General features: G+C 53.9%; 1 protein-coding gene across 2 annotated transcripts in view; it reads left to right on the top strand.

Annotated features, from left to right (window-relative positions):
- Positions 1-14,229, top strand: part of RRBP1 (ribosome binding protein 1) — a 47,555-nt gene that overhangs the window by 14,874 nt on the left and 18,452 nt on the right. For both annotated transcript variants that reach the window (XM_055544054.1, XM_055544053.1), the window contains exon 2: positions 5,518-7,966. In XM_055544054.1, coding sequence (XP_055400029.1) covers positions 5,539-7,966 — 2,428 coding nt within the window. In that variant the 5' untranslated portion in view covers positions 5,518-5,538. The remainder of the gene's footprint in view (positions 1-5,517; positions 7,967-14,229) is intronic.

Genomic DNA, 14,229 nt, shown 5'->3' with positions numbered 1-14,229 from the left:
TCTGCAAAGAACAGAGGGAAAGGGGTGATCCTCAGCTTATGAGACTGAGGTGACCTTGCTGCCAAGACTGTGGAAGCACAGTCTGAGGACGATTCTGCCTCCCCTCACATGAGAGCTCACACCCCCGAATCCCCCAGAAAAATGTCAACAGACAAATCTAGTGAGGGATTATGAAGGAAAAGACCCACCATCAAGAAGTGTCTACACACACAGAACCATCTGTGAGTTAACACTAGAATGTATGTTATTTTAGTTCAACCCATTTCAGGTTAGAGAAAATGTCAAGTGATAAAGAAAAAGCACTTGTTCAAACTTAATGTCCAGTTATTAAAAAGGAAAGGTAACTAGGAATATAAGACAGCTTAACCTGATACTCATAAAAAGTTTTCTACCAACACAGCATCGAATAGTGACACATCAGAAATGGAGACTCAGCGGCAAGACCAGCAAGCCTGCTCAGAGTTCTTGCCCAGCTCAGGGACATGAGAAAAAGAGATGCGATGATACGGCTTAGAAAGCAAGAAACGGCTGTCTTTTTTCATAGGTGATTTTTTTTTTCTTGAAGAGAATCCACAAACTCCTGTATTTGAGGAAAGTTTAGCGTAATATCTGGGTAAACAACACACGTGCAAATATGAATAACTTTGCTGGATGCCTGTAGCTAGAAATAGAAAGAGGTACCTTTTTCTTGTACACTTAAAAATAGCAATAACCTTAAAAACAAAAAAAGACATGTAAGACTTTCTATAGAGATCATTAAAGCTCGTTGCAAGTATAATATAAAAGGACATTTAAGTAAGTGGAGTGCTACACGCTATGTTCAGTGACAGTTCCCATGATGTACAGTCAGCTGTCCCCACCTTCATCTGTAAATTTAGTCTGTTTCAAAAATCCCGATGGAATTGGGATTTGGAGGGGATGCGTGGGCCAAAATGTGGTATTGATGCTGGGCACAGATAAGTATGCAGGTGGGACAGAGTGTAAGTCCATCAGACCTGGTGGCACAGAGGCAACTGTGTAAGGAGGAGAAGGGAGGAGAGTGGACCAGTTCAGAAGGGGTGCCAGGTAATTTAAGCCATGAGAGAAGCTGACACTGTTTCCTGTCATATGCCAGCGTAAATCCCAGGTGATTAAACCAAACTACGCAAAGCTTTCTGAAGTGTGTGGCAGAAAATAAACAGTAAAGGGCTTCTCTCCCAGTGGCTGGGACCTGGGTGGCTGAGGCAGGGGTGTAGGGAGGTTTTCACTCTGTATCAGCTGTTTTGTGCCTTTCAAGTTTTGACCCCTAGGAGTGCATTGCCTCTTTACATGACTGAGTGATTATTTAGATTGAAAGGAGAGCAAAAGTTTTTTCCTTAAAAGAAAAAGGAAACAGATTATCTTTGACTCTGTGGCTGGTGTGCTAAGTCACTCAGTCGTGTCCAACTCTTTGCGACCCCATGGACTGTAGCCTACAAGGCTCCCCTGTCCATGGGATTCTCCAGGCAAGAGTACTGGAGTGGGTTGCCATGCCCTCCTCCAGGGGATCTTCCCGACCCAGAAATTGCACCTGAGTCTCTTACGTCTCCTGCATTGGCAGGTGGGTTCTTTACCACTAGTGCCACCTGGGCAGCCCCAGACTCTGAGGCAATAGCTGTGATACAAGAAAACTGTAAAAACAAGATGGTTGAAAATGAAACCAAAGACTTGTTATTCAGTTGCTAAGTTACGTCAACTCTTTGCACAGCCCCATGGACGGCAGCACACCAGGCTTCCCTGTCCTTCACCATCTCCTGGAGTTTGCTCAAACTCATGTCTGTTGAGTCAGTTATGCCATCCAACCATCTCATCCTCTGTCACCGCCATCTCTTCTTGCCCTCAGTCTTTCCTAGCATCAGGGTGTTTCCCAAGGAGTCAGCTCCACAGACTTGGATACATTGAAAACAACAAATGGTTCATATCCAAGCTATGTAAAGGACACCTATAAATCAAAGAAAAAGGCAGTCCTTCAGAAGACAGGCCAAGCATGTGAGCAGGCTACATCACAGGAGAAGCGCGAAATGCTCATCTCTGTGGGAGGCCCAGCATCACTGGCATCTGGTGGGGACATGTCTAGAGGGTGAGGGGAGGATGGGGCCTCGTGCTGCCCCAGGGAGCAGTTGGCAGCATCTGGTGGCACAGTGCCCACCCTGGGCCAGTGGTGTGTTCTGGAGGATAAAACGTTGCCCAGTGACACTCGCAGGGCTGGTCCCATGCAGCCCTTGCCAGGGTGGGCCTGGGCTTGTCCGGTGGGCACCCATGGGTGAGCGTGGGGGCACATTGAGTGTTGGTCCTCTGTGGAAGGAAAGATGAGACACTGAATGTTTATCTAAAGTAAATGGGGAAAGCGTTTGGATTTGCTAAACCTGGGTGGTGGATAAATGGACGTTCAGAATATTTTTCTTAATCTTCTGTATATTTGAGATATTTGATGATGCAGTCGTATCTGCTAGCGTCCCTATTCTGTTGTCATTCTGTTTTAGTTTTGTCCCTTCCTGGTAAGTCACCTTACACCCAGGAAATGGGGCTGGGTCTCTTTGACACCCCCCTCCCCACCCCCTGCTGTAGTTTCTCGGAGTGCCCACGCATGGCCCCCCACGGCACAGCTGGGTGGTGACACGACCCAGCCCCAGGTGCTGTTGAGAGTCCTTTTGCAAAACCACCCCAAATCCCTGTTGCCAGATTGGGCTGACCTCAACAAACTGCACTAGCCTGGTCAGACTGAGTCAATCAGCAACAGTAGTCCATGCTTAGGGTGTCCACACAACCTCTGTTCCCCAGTCCTTACTCCCAGGAGCAGAAGAAAGCCATGCCCTCAGCACCTCCAAGGTGGGCCCAGGGTTTCAGCCATGGAGCCTGGGAGTGGTTCCTGAGCCTCGGGGCGGCCGTCTGCTCCCTGTGCTGGCTGGCCTTCTGCTTCACACTCTAAGCAGATCGGCCGTTGTAAATAAACGTGTACATTTCGTAGAAGTTTCCGGGATCGACAGCACAGATTCTCTGTGGTCAGCCCACTTGGGATGCAACGGCACACAGCAGAGTCTAGTGGAAAACCTTGTGGGAGGTTTCTGCCAGGGTCCTTTGACTGTGTGTGGAGCACCTGGCAGGCTAACCTCGAAGACTGACCTTGAGCGTATTTGGAAGTATAGGAAGTGATGGCCTCAGATGTCCGTCTGCCTGTGCAGAGGGAAATGCTCTCGCAGCTGGCTTCTCTCCACTCTGCCCCCGACAGAGAATATCTTGTATCCTGTGTTTGCCTAACTTGAGAGCCAAAGCCAGCTTTCCATCCATGGCTTTTCTGCCCAGACCACTCGGCTGCAGAATCCATGGTGCTAGAAAGGGGATGAAGTTGGGGGTGGCGGTGGCGGGGGAGCTGAGATGGGGCAGGGCAATGCCTGTCCTGGGGACCGGGGGCCCAGGGCCTCCATGGGACCTGCCCTCCAGGGCACGTTGGGGACCCAGGGCTTGCAGACCCGCAGCCGCATGACCCAGGCCCCTGGCCAGGTGCTGCCTCTGGAGAAGGGTGTTGCAGAGAGGTTTTGTATCCACTGTTTCTCAGGTTCTTTTCCTGGATATTGGGTAGAGTTGCCTGTGCTGCACAGTAGGTCGGAGGATTTTTGTCACCTGAATAGGATGGATGTCATGATTATGCTATTGCCTCATACCTGAAACATGTCCATGTCGGCAGAGTTCTGAGGGGTCCTTGTGAGGACCCAGCGTTTCAGTTGTGGACACCCACCGAGCAGCAGGGATTAGAAGGGGATGGTGGAACCTTCCAGCTTCTTGTCCCCACCCTCCCACCTCCTGGACCCCTCCCTCCAGGCTTTTTGCACTCAGCTGTGAGTGTGGTCCCGAAGGCTCCTGACCTCTGTGTGTGTGGCACCCATGGCCAGAGGTCAGAACTCGCTGCCCCAAGACCTGGAGACTCCATGAGCCCCCTCAGGCTTGTGGACAAGGATGTGTAGTTTGACCCGGAGCTGCAGTCCCCGGCAACAATCTGGGAGAAGTAAGTGTCCAGCTGCCCCTGAGGAAGGTGCTGCCCTCGAGAGCAGGGCATACATAGTCCACCCTCCTCCTGCAGGGGTTTCGTAGAAAGACAGCAAAGTCATACGTTTTTCCTATGATGAGAGTGATTTTCCTTAGAATAGGATGCTAAGCTCAGTCCCTCCTCTCAAACCCCCTAATGTCAAAATTTGGATTCCATGGCTGTTTAGAAGCCCCCACTCACGCAGGAAGAGAAATCTCATTTTAAGCCACTGAGAAGCCTGGGCCTGGCCTATGCCAGCTCCAGAGATTTGGGGGACCGCTTAGCTCCCCTCCTTTGCCCCTCCTCTCCCCCAGCTTCTCACACACGCGTTCCCATAGCTCCTGCACTGCTGGTCCTCCTGGGTCAGCAGGTCAGGTCTGACCCCGGGTCAGGGGCGGGAACTATGATAGCAGCAGCAAAATTAGTTGGTAAACGTTGAGTGTATCCAAGAAACGGACCCCTTGGAGTTCCTCGCTGCAGTCAGGTGTAGCCCAGCTGACAGCTGTTGGGTGTGGACCTGGCCACCTCCAACCTTGTGGACTTCAGTCCCCGGCCAGCGAGAAGGGTGGTTCATACTCGTGGTTGGGAGTGTGTCATCAGACAAAGGGTCCTCTCCCCAAGGTGAAGAGTGGACCCGGTGACACTGTCCCCCTCCGTCTTTGCAGCCTCTGGATGTGGAATTCAGACCTGAGTGAGGTCTTACTTGGTCAGCCTCCCAGGACTGATATTTCCTGTTTCCTAATGTGCGGATTCACAGGCTCTGCTTTTCCTCACCACACGTTGATCACCTTTGGGATTGTAATGTGCAGGTTCTCATCTCTGCCCCTGGGTGGGTACTTGTGTTTATCAGGCCTGGGGAAGAGGGGGCAGCAGAGAAAGAGCACTCATGAGACCCGCTGGCCCGGATGCTGTGAGCGAGAGCCAGCAGCTGTGTTTGATTTGACTCACATGGTATTCTTAATATCAGTCAACTTGAGTTGAGGAGAGGAAAAATCTGTCCTGATATGAGAAAGCAAAAGATACATCAACCTAGTGCTCACGTTTCGACAGTTATCACCTGTGACCGGGTGACTCCTGCTCCTGATGTAGTTGGCACTTTGACACAGTCCTTACCACTTCCAGTTATCTAACACTGGCCCATGCTTGTGTTCATGTGCATCTTTGACCCTGTGGTGGGGAACATCTTGACCTGGGGTCACGGCTCCTGAGTTACATGGGCGCCACATGCCCTGGTCAGGGAGCTGCCTGCTGTCATCTCTCCGTGGCTTTGTGTGTCCCAGCTTGTGTAAAAGTTGCTCACTTCTGAGGGGGCAGGGAGAACAGGTGACAGCAGAGATTGCCTGGTTTGTTTCTTCTTTGATTTTATCAATCTGAAGGATTAGTGGAACCATATGTTAGGTGCTGCGAGTGGGGACGGTGACTGTCAAATGCCTCGGTTTCCTACAGAAAGTAACTGCCGTGTATGTATTTGGCAGGTGAAAGGAAAACCAGCCAGGATGGATATTTACGACACTCAGACCTTGGGGGTTGTGGTCTTTGGTGGATTCATGGTTGTTTCTGCCATCGGCATCTTCCTCGTGTCAACCTTCTCCATGAAGGAGACGTCGTATGAAGAAGCTCTGGCCAACCAGCGCAAGGAAATGGCGAAGACCAACCACCAGAAAGTGGAGAAGAAGAAGAAGGAGAAGACAGTGGAGAAGAAAGGAAAGACCAAGAAAAAGGAGGAGAAGCCCAACGGGAAGATACCTGACCATGAGCCCAGCCCTGGAGTGACCATCCTCCCCAAGGACCCAGCGTGGGCACCCGCAGTGGCGGTGGCCCCAGCCTCAGTCCAGTCCCCTGTGGTCACTGCCCCTGTAGCCACAGTATCAGCCATGCCCCAAGAGAAGCTGGCTTCTTCCCCAAAGGACAAAAAGAAGAAGGAGAAAAAAGTGGCAAAGGTGGAACCAGCAGTCAGCTCTGTAGTGAATTCCATCCAGGTTCTTGCCTCAAAGGCTGCCATCTTGGAAGCTGCTCCCAAGGAGGTGCCTATGGTGGTGGTGTCCCCAGTGGGCGCCAAAGGTAGTGCCCCTGCTACTAGCTCTACACAGGGCAAGAAGGGAGAGGGGGCCCAGAGCCAAGGCAAGAAGGGAGAGGGGGCCCAGAACCAAGGCAAGAAGGGAGAGGGGGCCCAGAACCAAGGCAAGAAGGGAGAGGGGGCCCAGAACCAAGGCAAGAAGGGAGAGGGGGCCCAGAACCAAGGCAAGAAGGGAGAGGGGGTCCAGAACCAAGGCAAGAAGGGAGAGGGGGCCCAGAACCAAGGCAAGAAGGGAGAGGGGGCCCAGAACCAAGGCAAGAAGGGAGAGGGGGCCCAGAACCAAGGCAAGAAAGCAGAGGGTGCCCAGAACCAAGGCAAAAAAGCAGAGGGCGCCCAGAACCAAGGCAAGAAGGCAGACGGGGCCCAGAACCAAGGCAAGAAGGCAGAGGGGGCCCAGAACCAAGGCAAAAAAGCAGAGGGGGCCCAGAACCAAGGCAAGAAGGCAGAGGGGGCCCAGAACCAAGGCAAGAAATCAGAGGGGGCCCAGAACCAAGGCAAGAAGGCAGAGGGGGCCCAGAACCAGGGCAAGAAGGTAGAGGGTGCCCAGAACCAGGGCAAGAAGGTAGAGGGGGCCCAGAACCAAGGCAAGAAGGCAGAGGGCGCCCAGAACCAAGGCAAGAAATCAGAGGGTGCCCAGAATCAGGGCAAGAAATCAGAGGGGGCCCAGAACCAAGGCAAGAAGGCAGAGGGCGCCCAGAACCAGGGCAAGAAGGCAGAGGGGGCCCAGAACCAAGGCAAGAAGGCAGAGGGGGCCCAGAACCAAGGCAAGAAATCAGAGGGGGCCCAGAACCAAGGCAAGAAATCAGAGGGGACCCCCAACCAGAGCAAGAAGGTAGAGGGGGCCCAGAACCAAGGCAAGAAGACAGAGGGGGCCCAGAATCAAGGCAAGAAGGCAGAGGGGGCCCAGAACCAAGGCAAGAAATCAGAGGGGGCCCAGAACCAAGGCAAGAAGGCAGAAGGAACCCCCAACCAGGGCAAGAAGGCAGAGGGGGCCCAAAACCAGGGCAAGAAGGTAGAGGGGGCCCAGAACCAGGGCAAGAAGGCAGAGGGGAACCAGAACCAGGGAAAGAAATCAGAGGGAACCCCCAACCAGGGCAAAAAGGCAGAGGGGGGCCAGAACCAAGGGAAGAAATCAGAGGGGGCCCAGAACCAGAGTAAAAAGGCAGAGGGGGCCCAGAACCAAGGCAAGAAAGCAGAGGGGGCCCAGAACCAGGGCAAAAAGGCAGAGGGGAACCAGAACCAGGGCAAAAAGGCAGAGGGGAACCAGAATCAGGGCAGAAAAGAGCAGAGTACCCTGGACCAGGGCAAAATGGTAGAAGTGGTTCAAAACCAGAGTAAAAAAGCAGACGGGACCCCCAACCAGGGCAAGAAGGCAGAGGGGGCCCAGAACCAGGGTAGGAAGGCAGAAGGGACCCCCAATCAGGGCAAAAAGGCAGAGGGGGCCCAGAACCAGGGCAAGAAGGCAGAGGGAGCCCAGAACCAGGGCAAGAAGGCAGAGGGGGCCCAGAACCAGGGCAGAAAAGTGGAGGCAGGCCAGAATCAGGGCAAAAAGGCAGATTCAGTTGCTAATCAGGGCACAAAGGTGGAGGGTATTGCGAACCAGGGGAAAAAAGCAGATGGGACCCCAAATCAAGGGAAAAAGGCAGAGGGAACCTCGAACCAAGGCAAAAAGTCAGAAGGGTCCCCCAACCAGGGCAAGAAGGTGGATGCATCTGCCAATCAGGGTAAAAAGGCAGAGTCAGCTCCTACCCAGGGCAAAAATGCAGACATGGTCCAGAGCCAGGAAGCACCAAAGCAAGAGGCTCCTGCAAAGAAGAAGTCTGGGTCAAAGAAGAAGGGTGAGCCTGGTAAGTAGCTTTGGTTTCTTTATTAATGTGGAGAGACGAGCTGTCTCTAAGTGGCTTGTAGATTCCCTTTGGGGAAGCATCTGTATCAGTCAGCTATTGCCACAACAAGGCTGCATAACCAACATCCCAGAACTGAGGGTCCTGCAGCATCAGTCATTCATTCTTGCTCATGTTTCTGTTGATTTGGGTGGAAGTTGACTGATCTGTGTTACCTCTAACTAGTTTGACTCCTGCCACAGGTTGACTCTTGGGTCAACTTCCACGTGTTCATTCTGGGGCCCAGGCCAAGGCATCAGTGACTCTTGAGGGCAGAGGACCTTCTCATGGTTGTGGCAGAGCTGTAAAAAGGCACTTCTCAAACCAGGGTCCTGTTGCCCAGAGCAAGTTGTGAGACTGAGGCTGAGTCAACAAGAGGATGTCCAGTGGGGAAAGGTGTGAGTTCAGAAGAGGTGACGATTCCCTCTACCACACCGTCGAGAACGAGAATGGTTCTGTGTCTTGCAGTCTCTCTTGAACGTCTGGCCGTGTTCTGTCAACCTGTTCTGCGTTCTTGCCTCCCGTGGTTCTTTAGCATAGCTTTGTTCTTTTCTCCATGTTTATTGAGTGAATAACAGCAGGATGCTATCCCTAAGAAGCATTGGTGTCCACACCCCCTGCCTCTCAGGTTTCCCTCTTTGCTACCTCCCACCTCAGTTGTGGAAGGGAGCATTATAGAACATTAAAATAGATATTATGTATCAGATACACATGTTGTTAGATAATGTATAGAACATGGATTTCCCATTACCTTTTCAGAGCAGATCACTGTAGAAACTCAACCTGTGAGTTCCTGTTTCATGTCCACCCTCACTTGATAGAGTAGTCCAGTGTTTCCTTGCTCCCTCCATCCCCTTTCTCTTTCTCTTGCTAGATTTCTTTCTTTCTTAGATTAACCATTAGTCAACTCAGAAGATTAATTGCATTTGTCTTGGTGAGGCATCTTAGGGGCCTGAAATGTTGGGGCCTCTGCCAAGTAGGCAGGCCCTCTGTTTGTAGCTGTCTCCCCTCTCTTGTCTTTTTCTGAAGCTGTATCCGCTTTTCTGCCGGGGGGACATTCTCTCAGACCACACTGTGCTCTGTGTGAGGTTCAGGGACCAGCCTACGTTTGCCCCACAGGTCATGACAACCTCTCAGGCCCTTTAAAAACCCAGACACTCAGCCTTGGCCCCGGCCCCACGGGTGGAGGGAGCACACCTCCCTGTCTTCAAGGCAATGCTGTACCTGACCCGGGGCCAAGGGCCCTGGAGGCAGGAGGTAGGGATGTAGGTGAGAGCCGGTCTGTTCTCTGGCTTCTCCCGCATCAGAGCTTCCTGGGATCATCATGACCCTGTAAGGCCTTGGACATTTGAAATAAGGTATGAAACAGAAACTTCACATTAGAAAGGAAGGCAGAATTGGCAGGTAACAAAAAGCGTTGTTGGGAGGAAGACCTAACTTCTGACCTGTGTGAACCCACAAAGCCGTTCACCTGAGGTGTAGGATAAGAGGAAGTTTGAACAGGAAAAAATACCGCGGTTCAGGACAAGAAAGATTATACATGATAGAATGATTATCACTCCCTGGTTACTTAGTAGTTTATTATTCTTCCTGCCAAAATTTCAATGGGCTTGAAAGTCGCCTCTTGAGGGAAAAATAAGTAAGAATACTGAATAGATTTTTAAGTGACTGTTGGAAGGCTGGTTCTGACTGATATGTGAACACTTTCTCAAACTGTTGGAATGACAATAGGGTGCTGGCCCGAGGCCAGCAGGTCAGGAAGAAGGATGGTCCTGAGTAGACTGCGTTGTTGTCCATGGCCTGAGCATAACGTAATGTATTTAAATACTCTGAAGCAGTGAGCCCTTCTGTTGCTGCTAAAATTAACTGCCTCAGTGACGTCCGTGTCCCACCAAGTGAGGGTCTCCATAGCGTCAGGTCCTAGATGTGTCTGTCGCTGCTTCATCAGAAGGCAGGTGCGTTTTTAACTTAGGGAGACAGCCCCGTCCACCTTGCCCACCAAAGGCCTGGCACAGCGGACGGTCCCCTTGGTGATGAGCCCACGTGAGCATCTCATGTGGCTGTGTGGAGATGGAGGTGACGTTGGAGGCCATTAGGAACCCAGGTGTGGACTAGAGGAAAACACTTGGTTATGAAACAGAAGGTTGGGTTCTCTTCCCAGTGTCTGGAGAAGAAGGAATTCACGGAATCCTTGTGAAGTAGAAATTTCTGGAATTGAAGCTCCCAAGCGTTGGTGGCACCGTCCAGGCCTCCCCTGGTTTGCTGTCTTGAGAGTTACCGCAGCTAGCGTCTGCGTTGGTCAGGAAAGCAGCTTCTTGCCCAGGAAGTGTGTGGCTGTGGGGGTGCTTTGGGACCCTCTTGACAGGGCGGTCTCTCCAGCTCCTGGACTTGCGTCCACGTGAACGTGGCACAGACCAGGCCCCCTGAACGGACACACAGGCTTGGGCTGGACAGGAGGCACCTTCTGAGTTGGGCCCAAGCCCTTATGCTGCCAGGGGGCTTGGTTTGTGGGTGTCACTGAGGCGGGGAGGGGGGCAGGAGGGCGCCTGGGGGGCCCTCCTCTTAGACTCTGTGCCCTGGCTTTATGCCAAATGCCATCCATCCTGCAGACTTGGGCCTAAACCCTGGGCCAGAGACCATACCAGCTGGGCCCCACCAGCCTCTGGGAGGTGGAGGTGCCCTTAGGCCCCACGAGTCATATGCTCACATGTCTACGTGGGAGAAAGGCCGTCTTTGGGGGGAGGTCTGTGAGTGACTTTTATTTTCTTCCCTTCACCCATCTACACTTTCTAGTTTTTCTATAACATGTATTCTTGTTAGTGGGAGAGAAAAATTCCACATTTGTCTGTGAGTTGAGGAAACAGGCCCTCATTGGACCACAGTGGAGCTTGCATCCCTTTGGGTGTCAGGAGGCAGCCCAGCCCTGACCGCAGGACCCGAGTGACCTCTGAGCAGCGAGAGGGCCTCCTGCTTCTTTGGGGGCCCAGGGTGAGGAAGGAAGCGGCCAGTCCTTCTCAGTGTGTGCCCGCCCCTGGGCACCCAGCTGACGGTGGGCACTAAGGTTGGATGAGAGAGGAAGGAGGTTTTTGCATCCTGGGGCCATCAACTCCGTGTTGTGAGAGGCCTCCTGCCACTGCTAGACCCCGGGAAACACAGGACTGGAGCCGTGTTCTGTGACCCAAAGTGGCCAGGAGAACATCACTCCAGGTGTGTGTAGTCTGCAGGGCCCCATCTCAGGCTGTATGACTGGACAGGAACTGCACCCCGGGGTCCTGCTGCACCCCAGCCTGGGGTGAGGGCAGGGGTCCTTCTATGCGTTTATCCCCCAGCGTTCTCTAAGGTGGGCTTGTATCTCTGCCTGTTCTCTGACAGCAGTAACTAGAGTTCAGGTCTGTTTTGAGATTTCCCAGAAGGGGTGGGGGGGTGAGGCACCCTGGGCCTGGGTCTCCATCTGTGCCCGCTCCTCTCCCCAGGATACGGGGGCTGGTGAGACCATGCTTGATCCTCTCTTTCAAACTAAACTCTGTTTCTCAGGGTTGGAAGCTCGGAAGAAAACTACCGGCTCATGAGCCTTTATTTAATTCACTTTCTGTGTAAGTTCTTCAAACCCAGCTTTTCCTTTTCTTCTTTTTCAAAAGAACAAAACATCCCCGGGGAGGCGAGTCTCGCGTCAGTGCAGCCTGTCGCGTCTTAGAGAAGCTGCTGGAAGACGTTCTTCCAGAGCTTTCCGGTCATTCCTGGTCAGCCCTCTCACACGTGGCAGCACCAGGTCTCCCATCGTTGCCGGGACAGGGGCCCAAGGCTGTCCGTCCCCCGTCCTTTCTGCCGGCCGTAGGTCAGACCTCATGGCTGTCTGAGGCCCGAGGAAGGATCTTGCCCACAGGTCCTCCAGGGTTGTATTTCTTAAAGAAATACTGTGATGTGTTCTTTTTTTTTTTTTTTTTTTTCCAGATATAAAATGGATTTTATTAAAATTGGTGTGGGGGGAGCAAAAGTATATAAAGAGAAAAATAAAGTCATTCAATTTGTAGAATTTAAAAAAAAAAATTCCATGAGGCATCATTATATGGACAAGCTCCCAGTCTGTCAGCAGATGACTTTTGTCTCTAACCAGATGAGAAGGCCTGACTCAGAGGCCCCGGTAGGATTGCTCTCAACATTACTTGTGCTTTGCTCCAGTGCCCTCGAGATGCCAGGTGCCCGGGCCCAGTGCACCACCGTGCAGGGCCCTCACCCTGTCGGGGCTGACGGCCCGGGTGGTGCTGGGCTCTGGCCTGAGACGGGCTTCCAGTCGACCATCTTTGTGCTGCCAGGGGCCGTCCACTGCCATAGTCGCAACCCGGCCGGAGCCACAGCCGCGCCTCTGCCGCATCTGGGGACTCTTCCACTGAGGGCCTTGGGGGGACCCCTTTCCTGAAGGCTCAGGAGAATCCTTCGCGGCCACTGTCCGTGCTCCTGGGGGGTGGGGGCCGTGATGGTGCTGGCTCAGGTTCCTGTTTCTGGAGACGGGTGGCCTGCCGGCCACTCTGAATGGGGGCCGCCCTCTGCCCTTGGGGTCAGCGGGAGTCAGGAGCTTGTCTTGTCTCTGAGTCTCATGATTGGTCGAGAAGTGCTGGCTTCTGGGAGGGCAGGGGGCCCTTCCTGGGGGCCTGGGCCTGTGGCTGGGTATGGCTCAGGTGACTGGGGATGTCCTGGAGGGCTTCCCGAGGCTGGACTCTGGCTTCCTGTCCAGGGGACCATGCACGGCCCCCCACCCACACAGTTGGGGTGGCAGCTGTGCAGAGGCATTGGGGACTGGTCTGGATGTCCTCCCCCTGCCCTGAGACTGCACCGTGTGTCCCGCCCTCAGAGTCCCAGGCTTAACACGGGGTCCCTATCGCCGCCCAGTTTCCTAAGCACGCTCAGCCCCTGGCCTGGATTCGTCCCTGACCGGCCTGGTCCCCCAGTGTCCTCAGATGCAGACCCGGCTCACTCCCAAGTGATGCTCCCTTGCCCACAAGGTGACACCTGGATCCCCAGGGCCCGTGACGCCTGGGACCCGCTGTAGCCCTGCCTGCCTCTGCTCTGCCACCTTTGGTGCCTGTCTTTGCTGCTCCCTCCCTTCCTGGAGCCCCAGCCCTCGCTGCTCTCTGCCCAGAGCGTTTGGCATGAGCATCTCCTGCGATAAAAGCCCTCCCAGCGTTGCTGCCATGGCCGCTCCTTAGGGGTCCTTGGGGCTCTGTCGATTCTGTGTCTGGGGTCTCCTTCCTTCTCCTGCCTGGGAGTCCCTCCCACCTGCATTTTGCAGACTGCAGGGTACATAGTTGGTGCATTCTTGGCGTTGGGAGACCCCCTAGGCAGGGCTTAGGGAACCTGCAGCAGCGGCCGGCATGGAGCTGGTACCTCCTGATGACCATCCTGGGGCCTGGCGACCACCCCGGCTGGATCCCAGCTGTCTGTCGCAAGTGCGGTTCCTGGAGCAGCTCCAACGTCACCCTGTCATGAGCTGAGCCGGGCATGAGCAGGGCAGGGCTTCCAGGGACTGAAGCAGTGCGGGGAGCCCACCGAGTGCCCATTGGCTGAGACCATTCACGGGCTTCTCCCCAAGGGACCCCCAGTCGTCACTGAGAGGGAGACTTACATGCCCTCTGCAGGACTGGAGTGATGTTGGGTGATTAAGCCTCCAAACGTGGTCACAGACGGGAGTGCAGTTCTGGAATTTGAGGCTTGTGCATGTTGTACGAATGGTATGTGCTTAGGGGCTGAGGGCCCAAGGAGACACAGGCTCCTAGCTTTCCTAAATGTGCTGCCCCCGTGACCTTGTGTGCAAGGCAGGGGCTAAAGGGGCACAGGCCATGGCGCTGGCTTGGCATGACTTGTTTGCGGCGATCGTCGGGGGGCAGAGGAAGGGGACCCCTTGCAACAAGTTCCCTGCTGGGGTGCTGTCTGCTCAGGGAGGGGCTGGGTCTGGGGTGTGCCTGGCCCTGCTCACAGACCCTGCGGTGCTTTCCCTGTGCCCAGCGCGTTGCCATTTAACCTGTCATGTGTGGGGGAGGAGTGATTGTCACCCTTCCTCATGGATGAGGAAATCGGCACAGAGAGGTGAAGCCGCTTGCCCTAGGATGCCCAGCTGGCAAGGAGTTGAGCCGGAATTCAAGCTCGGGGCTCCAGGGCCCTTGTTCTGACAGGGTACCCACTGCCTGCAGACCTGCAGACTAAAACCGGCCCGTGGATAGGTTCAGCCCTGA

The sequence above is a fragment of the Bubalus kerabau genome, chromosome 13 (genome assembly GCF_029407905.1).
Source record: "Bubalus kerabau isolate K-KA32 ecotype Philippines breed swamp buffalo chromosome 13, PCC_UOA_SB_1v2, whole genome shotgun sequence".
Classification (NCBI taxonomy): Eukaryota; Metazoa; Chordata; class Mammalia; order Artiodactyla; family Bovidae; genus Bubalus; species Bubalus kerabau.
The sequence above is the reverse complement of the archived record's forward strand: the minus strand, read 5'-3'. Positions and strand labels throughout refer to the sequence as shown.